The sequence below is a fragment of the Carassius carassius genome, chromosome 10 (genome assembly GCF_963082965.1).
Source record: "Carassius carassius chromosome 10, fCarCar2.1, whole genome shotgun sequence".
Taxonomy (NCBI): Eukaryota; Metazoa; Chordata; class Actinopteri; order Cypriniformes; family Cyprinidae; genus Carassius; species Carassius carassius.
This window is the reverse complement of record NC_081764.1, coordinates 6061738-6081580: the sequence shown is the minus strand read 5'-3', so window position 1 is coordinate 6081580 and position 19843 is coordinate 6061738. Positions and strand designations below refer to the sequence as shown.

General features: G+C 34.0%; 1 protein-coding gene across 1 annotated transcript in view; it reads right to left on the bottom strand.

Annotated features, from left to right (window-relative positions):
• Window positions 1-1723: 1723 nt before the first annotated feature.
• Window positions 1724-19843, bottom strand: part of LOC132151620 (metabotropic glutamate receptor 4-like) — a 172210-nt gene continuing 154090 nt past the window's right edge. The window contains exon 11 of the mRNA XM_059559861.1: window positions 1724-3062. Coding sequence (XP_059415844.1) covers window positions 3013-3062 — 50 coding nt within the window. The 3' untranslated portion in view covers window positions 1724-3012. The remainder of the gene's footprint in view (window positions 3063-19843) is intronic.

The following is a 19843-nucleotide window of genomic DNA, read 5'->3' as shown; positions in this document are numbered from 1 at the left end:
AAATAAAACAGTCAAGTAACATGATTATAGCATCTGCAAAGATCAAATATATAAATATTAATTATATTTTTTATAAAACGTAAATGTGTATACAGTACATTGGGGTATAAGAGACCACATTCAAAGTCCTAGATGTCCCATTGTGAAAGACTGCCATGTGAATGAACAAATATTTAAGATACTGCCTCCTGAAAATATTGAGTTAAAAGAGCTCATGTAGAATCATTATGACATTCTTAGTAAATTATTACATGCCTCTGCAGAATAATTGAATTTGATTGGTCAGTCACAACATTCTCTGCTTGTATAAGCTATTTAAGCCTTATTTGACTGTTGTCCATGGAAACCACTATCCTACATTGTTTAATGTTTCATATAAAATGCTATGATTCATTTCGTCTCACATACAAAATTAATTTCAACTCACATCAATATTTCATGTTTACATTTTATTTATTTATTCATTCAGTAGCTGTGTAATGATCGGGATAATGTTCATGATGACATAAAAATTAATGTTTTGCTATAAAAGCAGAAATATATACATTATATATTTCACACACAAAATAATACTACTTTACAATTTTTTTATTAATATAATAATAATATTAAATTAATTGAAAATAATAGAATAATATTACAATTACAATATTTATATTTAATAAAATAAATTATAAAATAAAATAATAATATTATAATTTAAATAAATTCTTATGAAAGTTAAATTCATTAGTAAGGAAGAACCTTCTTCACATAAACTACAATGTTACAACCACACACACACACACACACACACACACACACACACAGAATGTATTGATCTCAGAGAAGATGACCTCCTTGGCTCAGCATCCTGATCCACCTTTCACTGTACGCTCTTTCCATCAGTTTCTAAGCACTGTCAGAGAAATGGAGTAGCATTACAATCAAGTCCCAGTTTTATGTCCTGTATTCCAGACAGACCTAAATAAGCCTAACATGGCCTATAATTTATGTCGGGTAGCTACACCGTTATACATCACAGAGTCAAAGCACCAGTGCTTTTCTTTATAGCACCTGTCTTCCTCTGCGCTGTTGCCTCTGATGGCAGATACATCTCACACTTAATAATGGGCCCTTCTGAAATGCACATAATGATAGACGGCTGCCTGTTGTAATATATATATATATATATATATATATATATATATATATATATATATATATATATATATACCAGACAAATGACATTTCTTTTGTGTCAGGATGTCTCCTTTGTAATGCACAAAAAGGAATTTGATACAAAAGCATTATAACATAAAAAAAAGAATTCCACTTGAGTCTACAGATTGAGATTAGGTTATATCTATTATTATTATTATTATTATTATTATTATTATTTTTACGCTTGTATAACTATTATTGTTTGTCTTATTTTTCTTGCAGATAAAAAAAAAAAAAAACAAAGACAAAAAGCCAAGTTTGTGCAACAGACCTGAATCATCATTCAAATACAGTGGTTCACTTTTCTAAGCAATCCAACTTTCGGGTTTTTGCTTGACAGTGGAAAAAACGAGTGAAAAAAATCCCACATGTTTACAGCATATACCATAGTAACTGCCAAACAATACCCTAGCAACCACCCAGAACAGTCTACTAACTCTATTGCGGTGTACCCAAGCCATATCTTAAATAAATACCTGACACTTTGCCAACATTGCAGAAAATATTTTTCAGCAAACAATGAGTTTTGAAAAATTTCTTTATTAGAAATTATTTATGTATAAAAATTAACATGCTTCACATACCTCATATGTCTTTTTTTACAAATACTTTAATTCAGGCACTGTTTCTGACGGTTTTTTTTTTTCTCTTTTAGGATGAAAAGCAAACATTAGCAATCAGGAAAACACATTAAGTTGTCATTTATCACGGTCAACATAGACGTTTTATTCTGCAGCACAAACAGTGCGAAAACAAAGAAGAGAGAAGAAATCATAAGAACTGAATCTTAAATTCACAAACATCTAAAGAGACAAATCAGCTTGTCTCTTTCTATCACCTGACATTTCCAGATATAAACACAGGATCCTGCCATCTACTCCATCATCCGAGCATCTTGGAACCATTAATTTACTTGAGGTTTGTGATTCTTCCAATTTCTATTGAAGAGTCTTCGATAGCTGTATTCGCATGAAAGTGACTTACTCGCACTATCCTGGCCCAGTGGATATTGGTTCTGATATCTCGAGCATTCGACAAACGTCATACCATTTCTAAATTGTGATTTCAGATTTGCACAGGTGACTGTGACAGTTATAGCACATTTGGACAACAGGGCAAATTTGAGTTCTTCAAAGGTATATGCACAAGCAAACATTACTCCAAAGAGCACTTCGTACATCTTTAACAGTTTCACAAGGCCCATGGTGAGGTAACAATACAGCAACATAGTTCAACAGCATTCCAGAAGGATTTTATTTTTATTTATTTTTTGAAAAAAAGGAAAAGAAACAAAAAAAAAAAAACAACAACACAGGATGTCAAAACCAGCATGCTCAACATCTGTAAACAATGGACACTGTCTTTGCTGTTGTCATCACCAAGGAGAAAACAAGAGGAAAAAGCTTTGAATGATTTTTTTTATGCTTTTTTTTTCTTCTTCCTTTTTTTTTTAATGTTTAAGCCACCACATAGTGTTAGCGTCAATGAAACAGCAGACACTGACATGTTGTCCTTAATTAGTGTGTATCACTTTAACAATGACATCTGGAATAGATAGAGCAAGCTGTAATGGAAAAGTCTGGATGTAAGAACGTTATTCCAACATCACCGCCTCAACAGTCTCGGCCTCCCAAGATGCTCCCTATGTGACTTCACATAAGCTTCATTAATGGAAACATGTCTGTGAGGGGTCTTCCAACCATCCGCTATCTCACATCCATAAGTGACATAACGTGAGAGTGATTTATCTTGAAATGCTGTCTTCCAGGGGTCACTTCTGGGATTTGGTAGTGGCATTTCATCACTTACCTAGATTGCGTGGTTGCTGTAGCTGATGTACGTTTGTTTAGGGCTGAGTCCTGCAAGGGAAGAGAGAAAGTGATAAAAAACAGATAATTTGAGTCTGAAAAGGGCTTAAAGGAAATGGAAATTTGCAGAAAATTTGAAATGAGAAAAATTTTATTTTCTTCACTGGAACAGATTTAGAGATTTCCTCGGTAGTGAATGGGTGTCATCAGAATGAGAGTCCAAACAGCTGATAAAAAAAAAACATATTCTACAAATATTCCACATCACTCCAGTCCATCAATTTATGCCTTGTGAAGTGAAAAGCTGTGTGTTTGTAATAAAGAATTCCAGTATTAAGGGATTATAACTTTAAACCAAAATATGAAAAAGTCCATCTGCTGTTGTTTTCTCAACATATTAGTTTAAAATAGATTTGGACTGTTTCACTGGTAAATGATGCTTAATCTGTGCTGTGCATATTTCTCTCCTGATTCAGGACTTTTTCGCTGGAGAAAGCAATATTATAGATGGAGTACTCATTTCAAGGTATAAATGTCTTGGTGTCAACATTTCACTTCACAAGACATTTATTGATGGACTGGAGTAAATTGCAATAAACCTGTGGATTATTTGTGAAGTTTTTATCAGCTGTTTGAAATCTCATTCTAATGGCACCCATTATCTTCAGAGGATCCATTGGTGAGCAAGTGATGTAATGCTAAATTTGCTAAATTTGTTCTGATGAAGAAACAAATGCATCTACATCCCGGCCTAACGGTGAGTACATTGTCAGCACATTTTCATTTGGGTGAACTATTATTCCTTTACATATGAATACTTAAGTTATTCAGCATATAGCATTCACAAGGACCTTTATCAAAAGCAGAATGGTTAGACGCAGAACCTCATGTTTTATTTCTTCTTAGATCCTTTTTTGCTCACTTTGATACTGCTATTAATTTGCCAGACTTCAAGTAGCATGTCTTGTTTGATATCAGACTTGTCTTTCTTGATATCAAAGTATGGTTTACATGACTAAGACTATTGTCACGTTTTGGACACAAAGACAGTTTAATACTTTCAAAAACATGCAAGTTACCTGCAAACAGTGACAAGTCTGCTATTAGAGCATTCCTTTAACAAAAATCCATAATCCATTTTGCAATAGCATTGTAGTGCAAACAATCACAAATGTTGCATGAGTGACACGGTCTACAGCTATTCGTGTAATAACCTTGCCAAAGAAGGAGGGTCAGTGGAAAATTCAAGCTCATTGCATCGATATATGGAGATCAAATGGTTACCTCATGCAATCATGCAGAGCTGCTGGAATAAGGAAGGTGAGGGGATATTTGACCCAACACTACTGGTGTGGTTCTCAGTCTGGACTCTCCCACGGCATATGGAGCACTGACCCATAGGTACAGTCAGATAAATAGCTCCATTTCAGCTTAGAGGGAGGGACATTGTCACAAAAAGCGAACCTAAATTATTTTTCCTCTATATAAAATATCATTGGAGGTACTTGATTTCATCTAGCATAGATTTATACTGTTCTATTTGAGTCTGCTATCCCAATTTGTGCTTGTGTTTATGCAATCTAGGCCATGCACTGTTCTGAAAGTTTTCATACCTACTCTCTATTGGTTGAAAAATGCATAAGAACAAATGTGTTGCTATCTTTAAGGCTTTCTCCTTTATAGTATTTCTCACCCACAAAGCCTTGTGCAAACAAGGGATTTGCAAAGCAATGCAGCATGCATGCTTTTTGTGTCTTTAGCAGTTTTAACAAATGTCAGTGTATTCACAAAGGAATAAAAGCTAATTGATATGCACAGTTTAATCATTAAAGCTAAATGGAACATGATTAAATTCAACAATCAGGTCCAACAATAAGCCAAGCAATAGCCAATAATTAAAGTCTTTACCTGTCTTCATTGTTTAGTTATCATCAAGATATCCTGAAACACAGGTTGAGCGGTTACATATATTAGACAGGTTTTATTTACATCTACATAGAATAAAAATAACTATAAAATGACAATTTAAATGATAGATATCTGCTTCTTGACTTCACAGTTTTTTATTACAAAACTGAAATGAAACACACTGCAAGTAAAGTATAACAAGTTTTGAAATCATATGACCATGAGGAGAGAGAAGAAAAAAAGTTGAAACTTTTATTATATAATATATTTTATTATATTATTATAACCTTTATATTGTTTTTTTTTTTTTTGGATCAAATTATTCTTTTCAGATGCTCTTCAACCCCTCTGAGTTCTCTCTTTCAAAGAAAAGTTTCAGCTTTATGTACATTATGTTCATTTAAAGTGTTGCATTCGAAATGTTTACAACAATTTAAGCATTTTCTTTATTGGTTGCATCGCATTCAAGTACCTCAACCTTTAAAATGTTCTTTATATTCACAAGCTGAACCCTTTACTGTAGGGTTACATTTAAAAAATCCAGATAATGTGGTTGTTATTTCAAGGATTCACAGGCAGAGCACAATTGTGAGGTAATTGTTTCCTCATCAGGGCAATTGTTTTCCATCTGTGTATATTGGGATCGTCTGCGATGCAGGGACCGGGTATGCAAAAAGCTCATTTCAGTATTTTATCTCTTCTATGAAGTTTCCTAACATAACAAAGTTATATAAAAATAATCTTGAGTTAGACTTTTAAAATAAAAATGTCACTAAAAAGTATATTTCAATGTAGGATTTTCGAAGGTTGTGAATGCATTTGCAAGGCTCAGTAACATGCCACTGTAAATATCAATCGTGCTAAATAATTTAGGATAAAAGTCATATAGCAATATATTAGCTGCAATGCAGTCTTACTTTAAAACAAAATGTTGTAAAATATTACTGGTAGCACTTTAGAGTAAGGTCTTATTTGTTAACACTGCTAACAATGCACTCATTAGCATAAGCAATATTTTTCCAGCATATTAACTTTTGTTAATGATAGTTCATTTATATATATATATATATATATATATATATATATATATATATATATATATATATATATATATATTATTAATAGTTAATATTAGTAACTAATAGTAACAGATGCAACATTTGATTTAAAAAATGTATTAGTAAATGTAGAAAGGAACATTATTTTAAGATTAATAAATGCTGTAGAGGTATTGTTCATCGTTAGTTCATGAAATGAATTATTTTTTTATACATGAACTCTGATAGTTTTTATGCTACAAGCAAATTTATGCATCACAACATAATACAGACTAGGCTTAAATCACTTTTAGGGGAAATCATCCAGGAAATGATTTTGCTATTTGCACTCTGTACTGTAAACAACTGTAAACAAACAATGCTTAAACATGCTTTGGGACGTTAGATAGTCCTTTAAAAACAGTTAAGAGTTATAACCACTGGAAATTGAATGTTGGGTTTGGTGTTTTTTACGAGAGTTTGTGTGTGTGTTCTTGAACAAAAGTACAGTAATATGATTATTATATAATCATAATTATAATTGCACATATTAAAAATATGAACATATGTATCCCTTAACAGTAATACCACCATGTATGTCTAAACAAATGATTTAAGTCACAAAACTGATTTTTGTTTGTGCTTTGGCTAACTGTACAGACGGATAAATGAACAAGCATAATTTGGTGCTTAAATAAGTTTATTACGCATTTCAAAGTAACATTATGAACTTTTTTTTAATGCATGAGCGCATTCAGCTCAGCTCAGCTATCATTACATGCACACAGCGACTAACGCCAACACTCTCTTAAAGGGACAGTACTCTTCAAACACATCCCAGGATTTTATGTTTTTGTATTTTTCATGTGTACCATTTATTTATTTAAATGAAAAAACTGAGCAGTTAAATAAAAAAATCTAGCAATATGCTACAAGAAGACAAAGCCAGGTTAACAGAACGCAGTCTACAGTTTAATATCTTCATCTTTATATTGATCAGCTCTATGGTGTGTGAACACCCATTGCAAACACAGATTTATATGTTTCTGTGTTATAACTGAACCTGTTGAGGCCCATTTGGCCTTAAGGCCCATTAAACTTGGATATGAGGAGGTGCCTCATCTGCCTCAATCTTCCCTGAAATTAAACAACCTTGCACAGAAATTGTCAGGAGGCATTACAAATGTAATTGTCATTAAAAGATAGCCTGAAGGAATATGCTGCATACATTAACTAAACCTAAAAAAAAAAATAATAATAATAATAATAAAATAAACTTGAAACCAAAGCCTAGCAAATAATTATTCATTTTTGATTTGTGGATCACCTAATAAAGATAAATATTGAAGTATGCTGCATGATTTCTTGAAGGAATTTGAAGCATAATAATTTTCAGACAGCTTGATCACATTAAAGGGATAGTCCACCCCAAAATGGGTTGCTAACATTTACTCACCCTCATGTTGTTCTAAACCTCTATGAATGTTGGTAACCAATTTACTTTTTTTTTTTTCATACTATTAAAGTCAATGGCTACCAGCGACTGTCTGGTTAGCATTCTTCTATTGTGTTCAACAGAAGACAGAAACTCATACAGGCTTGGAACAACTTGAGGGTGAACTGTCCCTTCAACGCACAGTAAATTAAATGAACACTGGTTTTTCAAGGTTTTAAATAAAGATAATTGAATTATGTTTCAGTTTTACTACCCTAAAATGTCATGTTCATTTCAAGGCTTCTTGCCATTTCTTTCTAACTGTTTGTGGAATTTACTTGCAATTTCTGAGTGAAAATTGTTTTTACAACAATTTTCTTCAGTGTACATAAAGTAGACAATGATTAAGCTGTTGTACAGAAAACACTCTAATCAAGGCAACAAAATAAGGTATTGTGGTTTTCAATTCAACAAACAATTAATCAGTGCTTGATTATGATGTCGACAGACTATTTCAAGGAGACCAACAAGGTGACCCACTCACTCGTATTATAATTGATCACATTTACAATTCGCCCAAGAGCAAAACTCTTTTCCTCACAGGACACATGAGAAAACCTATTGATGTTGATATAATGTAATGTAGTTTGTTCAACTTGTCATTCTCATCCTCATTCTTTGGCAGGTTTCTATGATCTTTGTACACTGCTGTAGTTTTTACAGTAAATATTTACAATAGTCTACTGTGTTTTTAATTTTACAGCATTACTGTATTTTGCCATGTAGGAGCATACATAATTGCTGTGAATTTTAGAGGTCCAATAATATACTGTGTTTTTTTTTAAGGTAGATCACTGTTATTGCATGTTCCTATGACTTCTGCAGTAAATGCTTTTTTAAGAAAAAGAAAAAAACAGTTGAAGAAGTTTTCGTCATCTTCAGTGGACATCTTGGGAGTTGGGACTTTCCATTGTTTGGTTTTTATGTTTATTTAAATTTGTATAAATTATAAAAGCAAACAACTTGAGCCATATTCCATTCCAGTTGGTGGCGATAATGCACCAATAAGCTAGGTTGCCAACCGCCAATAAACACCAAAAAAGAAGAAGCTGGGACTTTCCACGTGCTTGCGTCATCATCACCAGCACTCAATTTTCGCGCTCACCTCGTGCTCTACGGTTACCGGAGGAGGAGGATCTCTAATGAAAGCGAGTCAAGGTGTGTTACATCTACAATATGGAATTCTTTTACATCCACGTTGCAAAATGGATAATCTATATTATTTGTCTAATTTTATGATGAATTTGCTTGATGAGTCGTCACAGATTAACGATTAGCTCAGCTGTCTATATTTTCTTCACCATTAAAGTGTGGCCTGGCTGTTATTTTACTATAAAATTTTTGAAAACTGCTCGGTATAAAATTATTTTACATTGTTGTTGGTAGTAGACATGTAAGCTTTTAAACGTTTTAAGCTTTTAACTTGATTGTGTTGGTTTTATGCAGTTAAATAGTGTTTACCATCACCAGTCTGCTGCTAAAGAGCATCAGGTACAGATGTGTGATAAAACATTTAAATGCCATGAAGACATTTGTGAAGTTCAGTGTGGGACCCTAACACAGCTTTTGTCTCATTTAAAGAGCCATATTCAGTCAGGTCTGGAGATCCGGTGCCCATTTGGTTGCAACAGGACATTTAAGGTGAGATCTACATTTGCATCACATGTATCACGGACACATAAAATGTTGTGATAGATCCTTCTATGACCATGGAAACCCCAGTTTCAGATGTGTCTCAGAGTGAGAGATTAGAAGTTGCAGATCAAAATCTTTCTGAAGTTGTGGATAAATCGCTTTTTCTAAGAAATGTAACCCTCTTCTATCTGAAACTGCAAGTTAAATTGCTATTGCCTGAGTCTACCATTCAAGGCATTGTTGAAGAATTTCAAAACATCCATGACATTGGGCAGTCATATTTTCTCTAGCAAACTGAGAGAAAAGCTTGCTTTACTTGAATTACCAGAGGAAAGGATTAATTAATATGGTTTTAAACATGGATATTTTTCTTAAATAAATGCATCGCTTCACTTCAGAAGGCCTGAGCCATGTGGAGTACTTTTATGATCGATGGATGCACTTTTGGGGCTTTCAAAATCTTGCCTGTCATTCACTACAATAATAAAGCTGAGAAGAGCTAGGACATTTTTTTTTTTTTTTTTTTTATGAAACTCCGATTTTATTTGTCTGAAAGAAGAAAGTAATTTACTCCTAGGATAGCATGAGTAAATCATGGTAATTTTCACTTCATTTAATTCTTTTCAGACTATCCCTTTAACATGAGCTATACAACACTTATTAATCTATGCCCTGCCCTGCCATATTCGTATTTTATTTTTTGTAGGTGAATCCATGACCCCAAGCAAGTAGATGTTGTCCGTCGAGAGGGAAGTTGTCCTGGGCCCATTTTCAGAGGCATTTGTTGAGGGCCTGGCAGCATTGTTTGCGACCTATTACAACTTAAATCTTGCTTATCAGGATGACGCTGCATGCACGCTGGAATTTATTCAGAGGTATTTCAGAGCATATAATCTTACTTAGTATTTGTTACTTGAACTTTTTTTTTTTTTAGGTTTTCAATTTAGGATAGCTTATCTAAATTAGATTTTTTTTTTATGGAAAAGTTTTCAAATGAACAACAAAAAATTGCTAACCACATACTGAATAGAGAATTATTTTATTCACGGCATGTTACTAAAAAGTGCAAGGTGCATCTGGATTAAAAACTTGACAAGCACAAGCAGATGCTTAAAGTTGCTTTTTTTCAGTACTTCCATTCCAGCAAACATTCACTCTTTTGTGTTGTAGACTATTTAAGAATAATCACCTGGATTCAATTAGCAAGAGTAGAATGCCAAGAGTATAGCAGTTACGTATAGCACAACTGTAGCAAATGATCTATTATAAATATGCAAATAATTCAAATGCTACAAACAATGCAAAAACCATATAGAAAATAAAAAATTATTATAATGACTAAAATAACAATGAAAGATGCTATTTTAAATCTGTATTATAATATAATCTATACATTTTGTTTATTGTAAACATGGAACGCAAAATGTTTTTACATTAATTTCTATAAAATTAAATGACCCTAACTCTTTATTGAAATTAAATGTAATTTGAATTGTCAGAGTAATTTTGTATTTTATTTTTAAGTTTATAATGTTTTTGATAATTAGATGGTGTGTGTGTGTGTGTGTGTGTGTGTGTTTTTTCCCACAGAGGACTTGTGGGCATCAACCTGGAAACTGGATCAAAAGTTACTGCTGGAAAGCGAGACAAGAAAATGCATGGAATGAACCCACATGTATGCATACTGTTGTGTAAACTAATGGACTTTGAATGGCTTGTCATTTAAAGTATTCCAATAGAATTGATACCAGAGACTGACCTGATTTCCAAGTTCATACAGTATTCTTGCCTTTAAGGTAGGCACAGTTCAGACCATTTCTTTAGTTTATGACTTGAGAACAATCACTTTAGCAATGTGTGCACTGCATAGTTAATATTAAAGTGCTGCTGTTCTCTGTTAAAGTTTTGCTGTTTTTTCCAAGGCTAAAGCCTTAAAATTAATGTGCAATATCCTTTTTTTTTTTTTTTTTTTTCATTGTTTCTCCAAATACATTTTTGAATCGGGTTATGTTAAAGGGATAGTTCACCCAAATAGCAAAATTATGTCATTAATAACTTACCCTCATGTTGTTTCAAACCCGTAAGACCTCCGTTTTTCTTTAAAACACAGTTTAAGATATTTTAGATTTAGTCAGAGAGCTCTCAGTCCCTCCATTGAAGCTGTGTGTACGGTATACTGTCCATGTCCAGAAAGGTAAGAAAAACATCCTCAAAGTAGTCCATGTGACATCAGAGGGTCAGTTAGAATTTGTTGAAGCATCGAAAATACATTTCGGTTCAAAAATAGCAAAAACTACGACTTTATTCAGCATTGTCTTATCTTCAGTTTCTGTTGTGAGAGAGTTCAAAACAAAGCAGCTGGATATCCGGTTCACGAACAAATCATTCAGTTCACCAAATCGAACTGAAACGTTTTAAACGGTTCGCATCTCTAATACACATTAATCCACAAATGACTTAAGCTGTTAACTTGTTTAATGTGGCTGACACTCCCTCTGAGTTCAAACAAACCAATATCCCGGAGTAATTCATTTACTCAAACAGTACACTGACTGAACTGCTGTGAAGAGAGAACTGAAGATGAACACCGAGCCGAGCCAGATAACGAACAACAGACTGACTCGTTCACGAGTAAAGAACCGTTTCTGTCAGACGCGTCCGATTTGAGAACCGAGGAGCTGATGATTTTGCGCATGTGTGATTCAGTGTGAAGCAGACTGACACACAGAGCGCCTGAACCGAACTGATTCTTTTGATGATTGATTCTGAACTGATTCGGTGCTAGTGTTATGAGCGCGGTAAACCAAAGGTTTAATCAAACCAAATCAAGGGCAATCATCGCAAATGAAGTCATTAGGTCGAGCGCAAAAGAACCGGTGGGAGTTTTTTTAACTGGTTTATTGAATCAAACTGTCCGAAAGAACTACTGGTGATCCGAAAACCGATGCAACCAGTTCTTGACTCGAGAACGAGTCAATCTTTTGTTCGTTATCTGGCTCGGCTCGGAGTTCATCTTCAGTTCTCTCTTCACAGCAGTTCAGTCAGTGTACTCAGTGATGGATCTACAGTTATTCGTTCGCAAACCGGATATGACAAACTGCTGTGTTTTGAACTCTCTCACAACAGACACGGAAGAGAAGACAATGATGAATAAAGTCGTAGTTTTTGCTATTTTTGGACCAAAATGTATTTTCGATGCTTCAACAAATTCTAACTGACCCTCTGATGTCACATGGACTACTTTGATGATGTTTTTCTCACCTTTCTGGACATGGACAGTAGACCGTACACACAGCTTCAATGGAGGGACTGAGAGCTCTCAGACTAAATCTAAAATATCTTAAACTGTGTTCTGAAGATAAATGGAGGTCTTACTGGTTTGGAACGACATGAGGGTGAGTTATTAATGACATAATTTTGCTATTTGGGTGAACTATCTTTTAATTAAAATAAATTTGTTATATAAATAAAGGCTAAAGCCTTGCATTTAATGTGCAATCTCCTTTTTTATTATTATTGTTTCACTAACTACATTTTGGAATCTGGTTATGTTAAATAGCCATTACAATAAATTTTTTGTTAATGAACCTGTTATTGTGAGTTTTATTTGACAAAAATGCTTTAACTTACAGCAAACAAATAGTGAATTGAATTCCACATCAAATGCTCTAATTTACTGTAAAATGTATAGCAGTACATGTAAGTTCATTGTTGCTCTTGTAATTTCACTTGCATTCATAAACATTTTGACTTTAATTTTAGTTACAGCTGTAAAAAATCTACAGCATATATAAGGCAGTGTGCTGTTTTTTACAGTACAATTGTAGTTAATGATTTACAGTACTCTTGGAAATTTTACAGTATTACTGGCAACCAAAGTTGCCAGTAAGTTACTGTAAATTTTACAGTACAATTGTAGTTAATGATTTACAGTAATCTTGGAAATTTTACAATCTTACTGGCAACCAAAGTTGCCAGTAAGTTACTGTAAATTTTACAGTCAATTTTTTACAGTGTAGGCAACATCACAAATGCATTACATTTTGATCTCGTTTATATGCATCACTAAACATATACACGTTCTGCATTGCAATGATATCAAAGATGGACTGTTACTTTGTGTCCAAAAGTGTCTTTCATATCAGTGATAAAACTCCTTGCCAAGTCTTTTGTAGATACTCTAATGGAGTGCATCTCACTATGACTGTGAATATTATGCCACATATAGGCGCTGCCTGACACTATAAGAATAGCTACATTAAACATGTCTTGTCTTTATCTTGATTGTTTTTTTTTTTCTACCTGGTCTCATCACAAAAAAACGTACCTGGGGGCATTTTTTTGTGAGACGTGAAATACCTATTAATAAGTATCACTGCAGCTTCCAAAAGAAATGAAGACTAGAGGCAGTAAAACTCCTGGGAGATGATAACAAGTGTGACTTAAGAAGTGTGACTTCACATGCTTCAGAATAGACAGAGTGAACACCATCACATATGGTAAATGTGAGCCTGTGAAGACGTTCTAGACACCCGCTGTAAAAAAAGCCTTAAAAATTGTGAAAAAGCAATGGGTGGGAAATATGTTGTGTTGCCTTTGTTAAAGACTCATCACCTTAAAAGAATGCACTGTTGCATGGTACACAGTATTTCGTCATGGGTTGCATACTGCCTTTTAAGGCTGCATGAATAATTAAAATTAAACATTTTAATAAAAATTGTGCGAAAGCATAAAATTATTTTGTTATTGAATATTTACACAGAATTAGACCCAGAACACAATAATAATGGAACCAGCTCTTTAAAATATTTTTTAAAAATACTTAATTTATTGAAAATAATTGTGATTTAGGATTATTTTAGTGTTTTATGTTGCCTTCAAGTGTACCTGGGAATGCTTCTACAAATATGGAAATAGCTAAATTAAAATAGACACTACCGTTCAAAAGTTTGGGGTCAGCACGATGTTTTAAATGTACAGCATTGTACAGAAAGAAGTCTCTTATTCTCCACAAGGCTGCATTTATTTGATCAAGAAAGAGAAAGAAAGAAAGAAAGAAAGAAAGAAAGAAAGAAAGAAAGAAAAAGATTATTACAATTGAAAAGAAAGTTTTCTATTTTAATATATTTTGAAATGTATAGTATTTCTGTAATGCGAAGCTGAATTTTCAACACCATTATTCCAGGTTTCAGTGTCACATGATCCTTGAGAAATCATTCTATTATGCTGTTTTGCTCACATACTAACAGAGAATTCAAAAGAACAGCATCTATAAAAAAAAATGTAAATGTAATCAATTTTGATCAATTTAACGTATTATTTCTGAATAAATGTATTATTTTTTATCTAAACAAATTTCTTGTGAACAACAGTGTATACTACTTTTTTTATTTATAACAGTGAATAAGTGCAAGTGAATATATATTCTATCCATTTTATACATTATCTATATGAGTTAGTTATGTAAATTCTTTAGATTATTCTGTCTGTGCAAAGATAGAAGCTAGAGATTTGACATCTATTGGACATTTTCTCCCCGCCATCTTTCACATGGTTTTGGCATTCACAAGTCAGATACCAGCATACTTGCCAACCTTGAGACCTCAGAATTAGGGAGATATTAAAAAGGGGGGGGGGGTTGTGTGTCGTCATATATATCACATAAACGATGTGTCGTCATATATAATATCACATACACAAACGCAAAGAAAAATGTAATTCATTTATTTGACAAATTCAATTCCTTAAGGCCTCTCCTCAGGAGGTTAGACCCTAATTTGTTAGCTACTGTAAATGAAGAGATATGAAATAGCTAGATCTTAACAATAAACATTTATTAATTCATAGCCTAATGCAACAATTACATAAGTAAACTCTCAAAACATTATAATTATGACATTTCATTTTTAAATTTTCATGTAACAGTCTAAAGCTAAAGAAATAGCTGCTCTTGCCTTTCATTTCAGATGTCTGCTTCTAGGGGCCGTTCACATATCGCATCTTTTTCGCGCTCAAGGTCGTTATTTCAACCGTAGGTGCGCGGCCACGGTGAGCACGCTCATAATGGAAGCAACGTGGTGCGCTACTTTTTCCAGGCGGGTTTTTCCTTCTCATCTCCAGAAATATATCTAGTAGTAAAGCTAATGCGAGCCGAGGTGAGGCTAGAAATCAATTAATCCTTTGCTGATACTTCTTCGTCGTCATCATGGAGAGCGCAGTTTGGTTGCTTAGCAACGACAGACGCCATGGGAGCGCAAGCGTTTGGTCTAAAACGGCGCCTAGTGACGGACGGTGTAGCAATATTGTTGTCCGGGTGGAAATCGGGAGAAATTCGGGAGAAAGGTCGGTCCGGGAGATTTTCGGGAGGGGCTTTGAAATTCGGGAGTCTCCCGGAAAATTAGGGAGGGTTGGCATGTATGGATACCAGTGATAATACTAAGTTTCCTCCTGGTACTTTTTTGGTCAATAATGTGAACAAAGTCTGATGATATATTCAACTATACTATACTGTGTTATTGTAGCACACAAGTTAATAATATAATGACGATTACAGCATATAACGGCACAGAGAGATGAGTCCTTGCTTGACTAGAAAATACAATTAGGAGCTACATAATAATTCATTGTCATGTAATTCACTTAGAAGTAATTGTAACACTTTTATAGCAACATTTCTATCACATTACGCTACATTAAGACACTTAACAGACACTTTAACTTAATGCAATTTAAATCTTAAAAGAAGATTAGAATCAATTAGAATCAACAAGGAGACCCTATTTCCCCTTTAATGCATTAGTGAAATGTTAGACATCCCTGAGTTATGGAGCAGTTATCTGTTTGCTTGCATTTGCTTTATAAAAAAAAAAAAAAAAAAACTCTAAAACTCTGTGTTAACTATAGTAGGGTCTTTCAAAAGGTTTACATGCTAATGTAGTCACTGACTCTTACACCTCATTTAAAAAAGCACATAGTTCCATTGCAGTGAATTCAAAGTGGTGCTATACAGAGCTGCTGAATTTGTACAAGAAAAGTGAGCAGATGAAGTGCACACTGGGGTTGGTGGTAGTCCGGTACAGTCATGCAATTGGTGGTAAATATTTGCTGAAAACTGTGCTCTAACTAGTCATGCTTAATTTGGTAAATTTTCATCTATGTAGCAACATTCATTAAACAAATTGAATTCTGCTGTCAAAACATTTATCTGGATGTCTCCCTTAATTCAGAGCTATTTTGTTATTATGACCCACAATATGATTTACTGGATATTGCTACACTGCAAAATTAATATAAAATGCATCATAATGAAAGCAGAGAGGATGTGCGTTGCTGTTAATGCCAGATGCAATGTAATGGAGGCAGTTAATTTGTGCCTTCCTAGTCTAACATGAAACTTTGAATCTGTTTAACATGATATTTTATTTTCAGAACAAGTCAATGTACAGATATATCTTGGGAAATGTCATATTCAGATCAGATCATTATGAATTTTAACATTCTTTGTGCTTTTCTCTGCCTGTACTCTTTTATCTTGTGGACTTTTTATGTGTGCATCTGGACAAGCTTTTTTCGGCTTGCATGTAACAACATGGCCCACATCCAAGGGTAAGTATTGTTGGTTGCATGACCCTGTTAGCCCCTGATAGTAGATGTGACACCATCTGCCTGCAAATAAACAAGTTTCTTCACTGACGACAATTCAACGTGATCTGTGTATTCTGGTGAAAAAAAGCTTTTTGTAAACAACATATGAAGCACAAATATTTGACTGTATTATAGTAGACAGTGATGCACCAAAATGGCATCAACAAAAATTTGAACAAAACAGCATTTTTTGTTCAGGCCGAAATCGTTGACTTCTTCCATGGCAAGTCTATTTTGTTCATGCAATGCAGATCAACTACAACAGGTAAATATGTCACCTGTGTGCACGATAGTGCTAGATTAACAATATAGATTTTCCGTTTTTAAATGATAATGATATGGATTATACAATGTCAGCTTTCAAATTATGTAAATGTTATCCAAAAATCAAACAATACATGTGGTTTTTGGCACTCTGTTGCGAGACAGATTGCTGTAGCACCTCAAGCGGCATGTGAAACAATGATCTCTTCCCCTTTACTACTAATTATACCGTAGCACAAAATAAGCATGAATGAACATCAGAAGTTCTGTTGAAAGAAACAGTACAGAAATGTATCATGTCTCAAGTAATCACTCAAGTAGTATCAGGAAATCAATAAATCAGCTTGTAAACAATGTCAAGTAATGTTGTTTTTATCTCAGGAAAGCCATTCAATGAGCATTTTGCTACTTTGTTACATAGTCATCATATTTTACTTAACCTGTTGTCTTGTTTTGAATGAATGTTTGAATAAATCCGTCATGAAAACTAGTTTTTATTACAGCCACCATTTAAAAATTAATATTTCGACAGCAAATTAGAGTACAAACTTAATTCTGTTGGCAAACATTGACCAAAAAAAAAAAAATAATAATAATACTTTTTTTTAATTTACAGGTGTTAAATCAATTTTGGTTCATCGCTAACAGTATATATCTTACTACGTCTACTGAAAGGGTGAAATCGATTTATATTAGCATTTTTATTTTTCCCTGTCTGCTTTTTTTGACATCACATCACAGATTAAGGTAATGAAGATGCTAATGCTAGAGGCTATTTGAAAAAAATAAAAAAAGACTAAAAGGGAATCTGAGGTATCAAGGCACGATTGATGAGGTCTCAAGTCTGCTGTACACATTCACACACATTCACATACACAATCACATTCACATAAGCAGTGGAGCACACTTTTAGTTTGTGATTTATTAAAGATTTGTGCATATAAAACATACAAACCAGATGGCACATGCAAAAAAATAACAAATAAATAAATAATTAAAATCTCTTGTGTCTACTGAGGATTCTGTATTCCAGATATAGCACCAGATCATAACGCCTGTTCTCTGTTTTAGCAGATATATCTTAATTAATATATTTTGGGAGCATGCAAAATGAAGGGTAGATTCAATGCAAATTAATTAAATAGGACTTGCAAAGTGATTTATCACCCTTGAAAACCTCAGAAAAGGTAACTGTGTGCAAATGAATACCACATTATATTAAAAGCACAAAATCTGAATGTAACATACAGTGTATGTTGTTATATTCAAACTTAAAACACATAAACACATACTACTCTGCAAGACAGGACCTCTCCAGGTCCTGCAGCTAAATTACAAGTATTTAAAAATACAAAATGTTAACTTTTTTGCACGATCGAAACAAACCACAACATAAAACTGAAATTGAAAACTTAAATATACAAAATGAAACAAGTGCATGTGTGGTTATTTGTGTAAGTCTATACCTATAATGCACACATACAATTTGATAGACTGCACAAGCCAGTTAGTATATTTTATCTGGGATCTTGCTAAATCAGGGCCTTAATGAGTAATATAATGTGAAATAAGACTCATTTCTGAAAGCTACAGATTTGCTTCTGTTCTACAATGAGAGTTATTTCTGCTGAGGCAGCAGGCTTTTATTTACTGCTGTATTACAAAGCTGGTTTATCTGTTTTTTATTGATATTTAAATTAGCAGGAGATGGGTTTCGATAAGGACTGTTGTACAGATTCAACCGATTTCCTCGTGATAATTTAAAAACCACACTGCCAAGCCCATATCTGATGCCAAATGGTTAATTTGAACATAATGAAAATCAAAATAACCTTTCGCAAAGTGAGCCAGACGATTAGATGTCATCTTATGATCATCACACTGAAACCATTAAATATCCTCATTTAATTATATATATATATATATATATATATATATATATATATATATATATATATACAGGGCTTGACATTAACACCCGCCAAATGCGGGTGGATTTTGCTCATGGTAACACAGTAACTCCAACTAGCAACTTTGGCGGGTTGAACAATTGTAGTGTTTTCAAAAGGCATCTGAAATAAGCCATATTGCAGTGTGACACTATTACATTTACATTAAATTTATTCAGTTAGCTGACGCTCTTATCCAAAGCGACTTACAATTGCTATATATGTCAGAGGTCGCACGCCTCTGGAGCAACTAGGGGTTAAGTGTCTTGCTCAGGGACACATTGGTGTCTCACAGTGGATTCGAACCCGGGTCTCTCACACCAAAGGCATGTGTCTTATCCACAGAAACATGAGTTTGCATGTGCATGTGTCTTATCCACTGCGCTAACACCACCCCTACACACAAATATTACATGCACACTAGTGATGCGCGGGTCAGGGTTTTTTCCAACCCGCAGGTCCCGCTTTTATGAAAATATTTGGCCCGCCCCGCAAATAAAGTAAAATTTCCTTACCCGCCCCAACCCGACCCGCAGGTTATGAGGCGGCTTATTATAATTCAGCTATCAAACTGCCCAGCTATTTCACTTCAGCACCGCATTTCACAAACGGGCGCGCAAATGAGGATTATGTAGCCGGTTAAGTCTCTGTCCACAAACAGATGTACATCGTCTGCAGATATAAGGTATTTCATTGCACTTTAACAAGTAAGCTGAATGGCCTATATATGTGCAATATTTTAAACGAGCCCTCACTAACTGAGTTTAATGCCACAGTTATGTTAGAATGCATCTCATTCATGTTTCTGTGGTGGTGCATCGGTCTCGTCATGAGGCGCTCGGTCCGGAGATCTGTATGACTGATGCATCAGTTCAATTCAACTTTACTCCAATTATATGA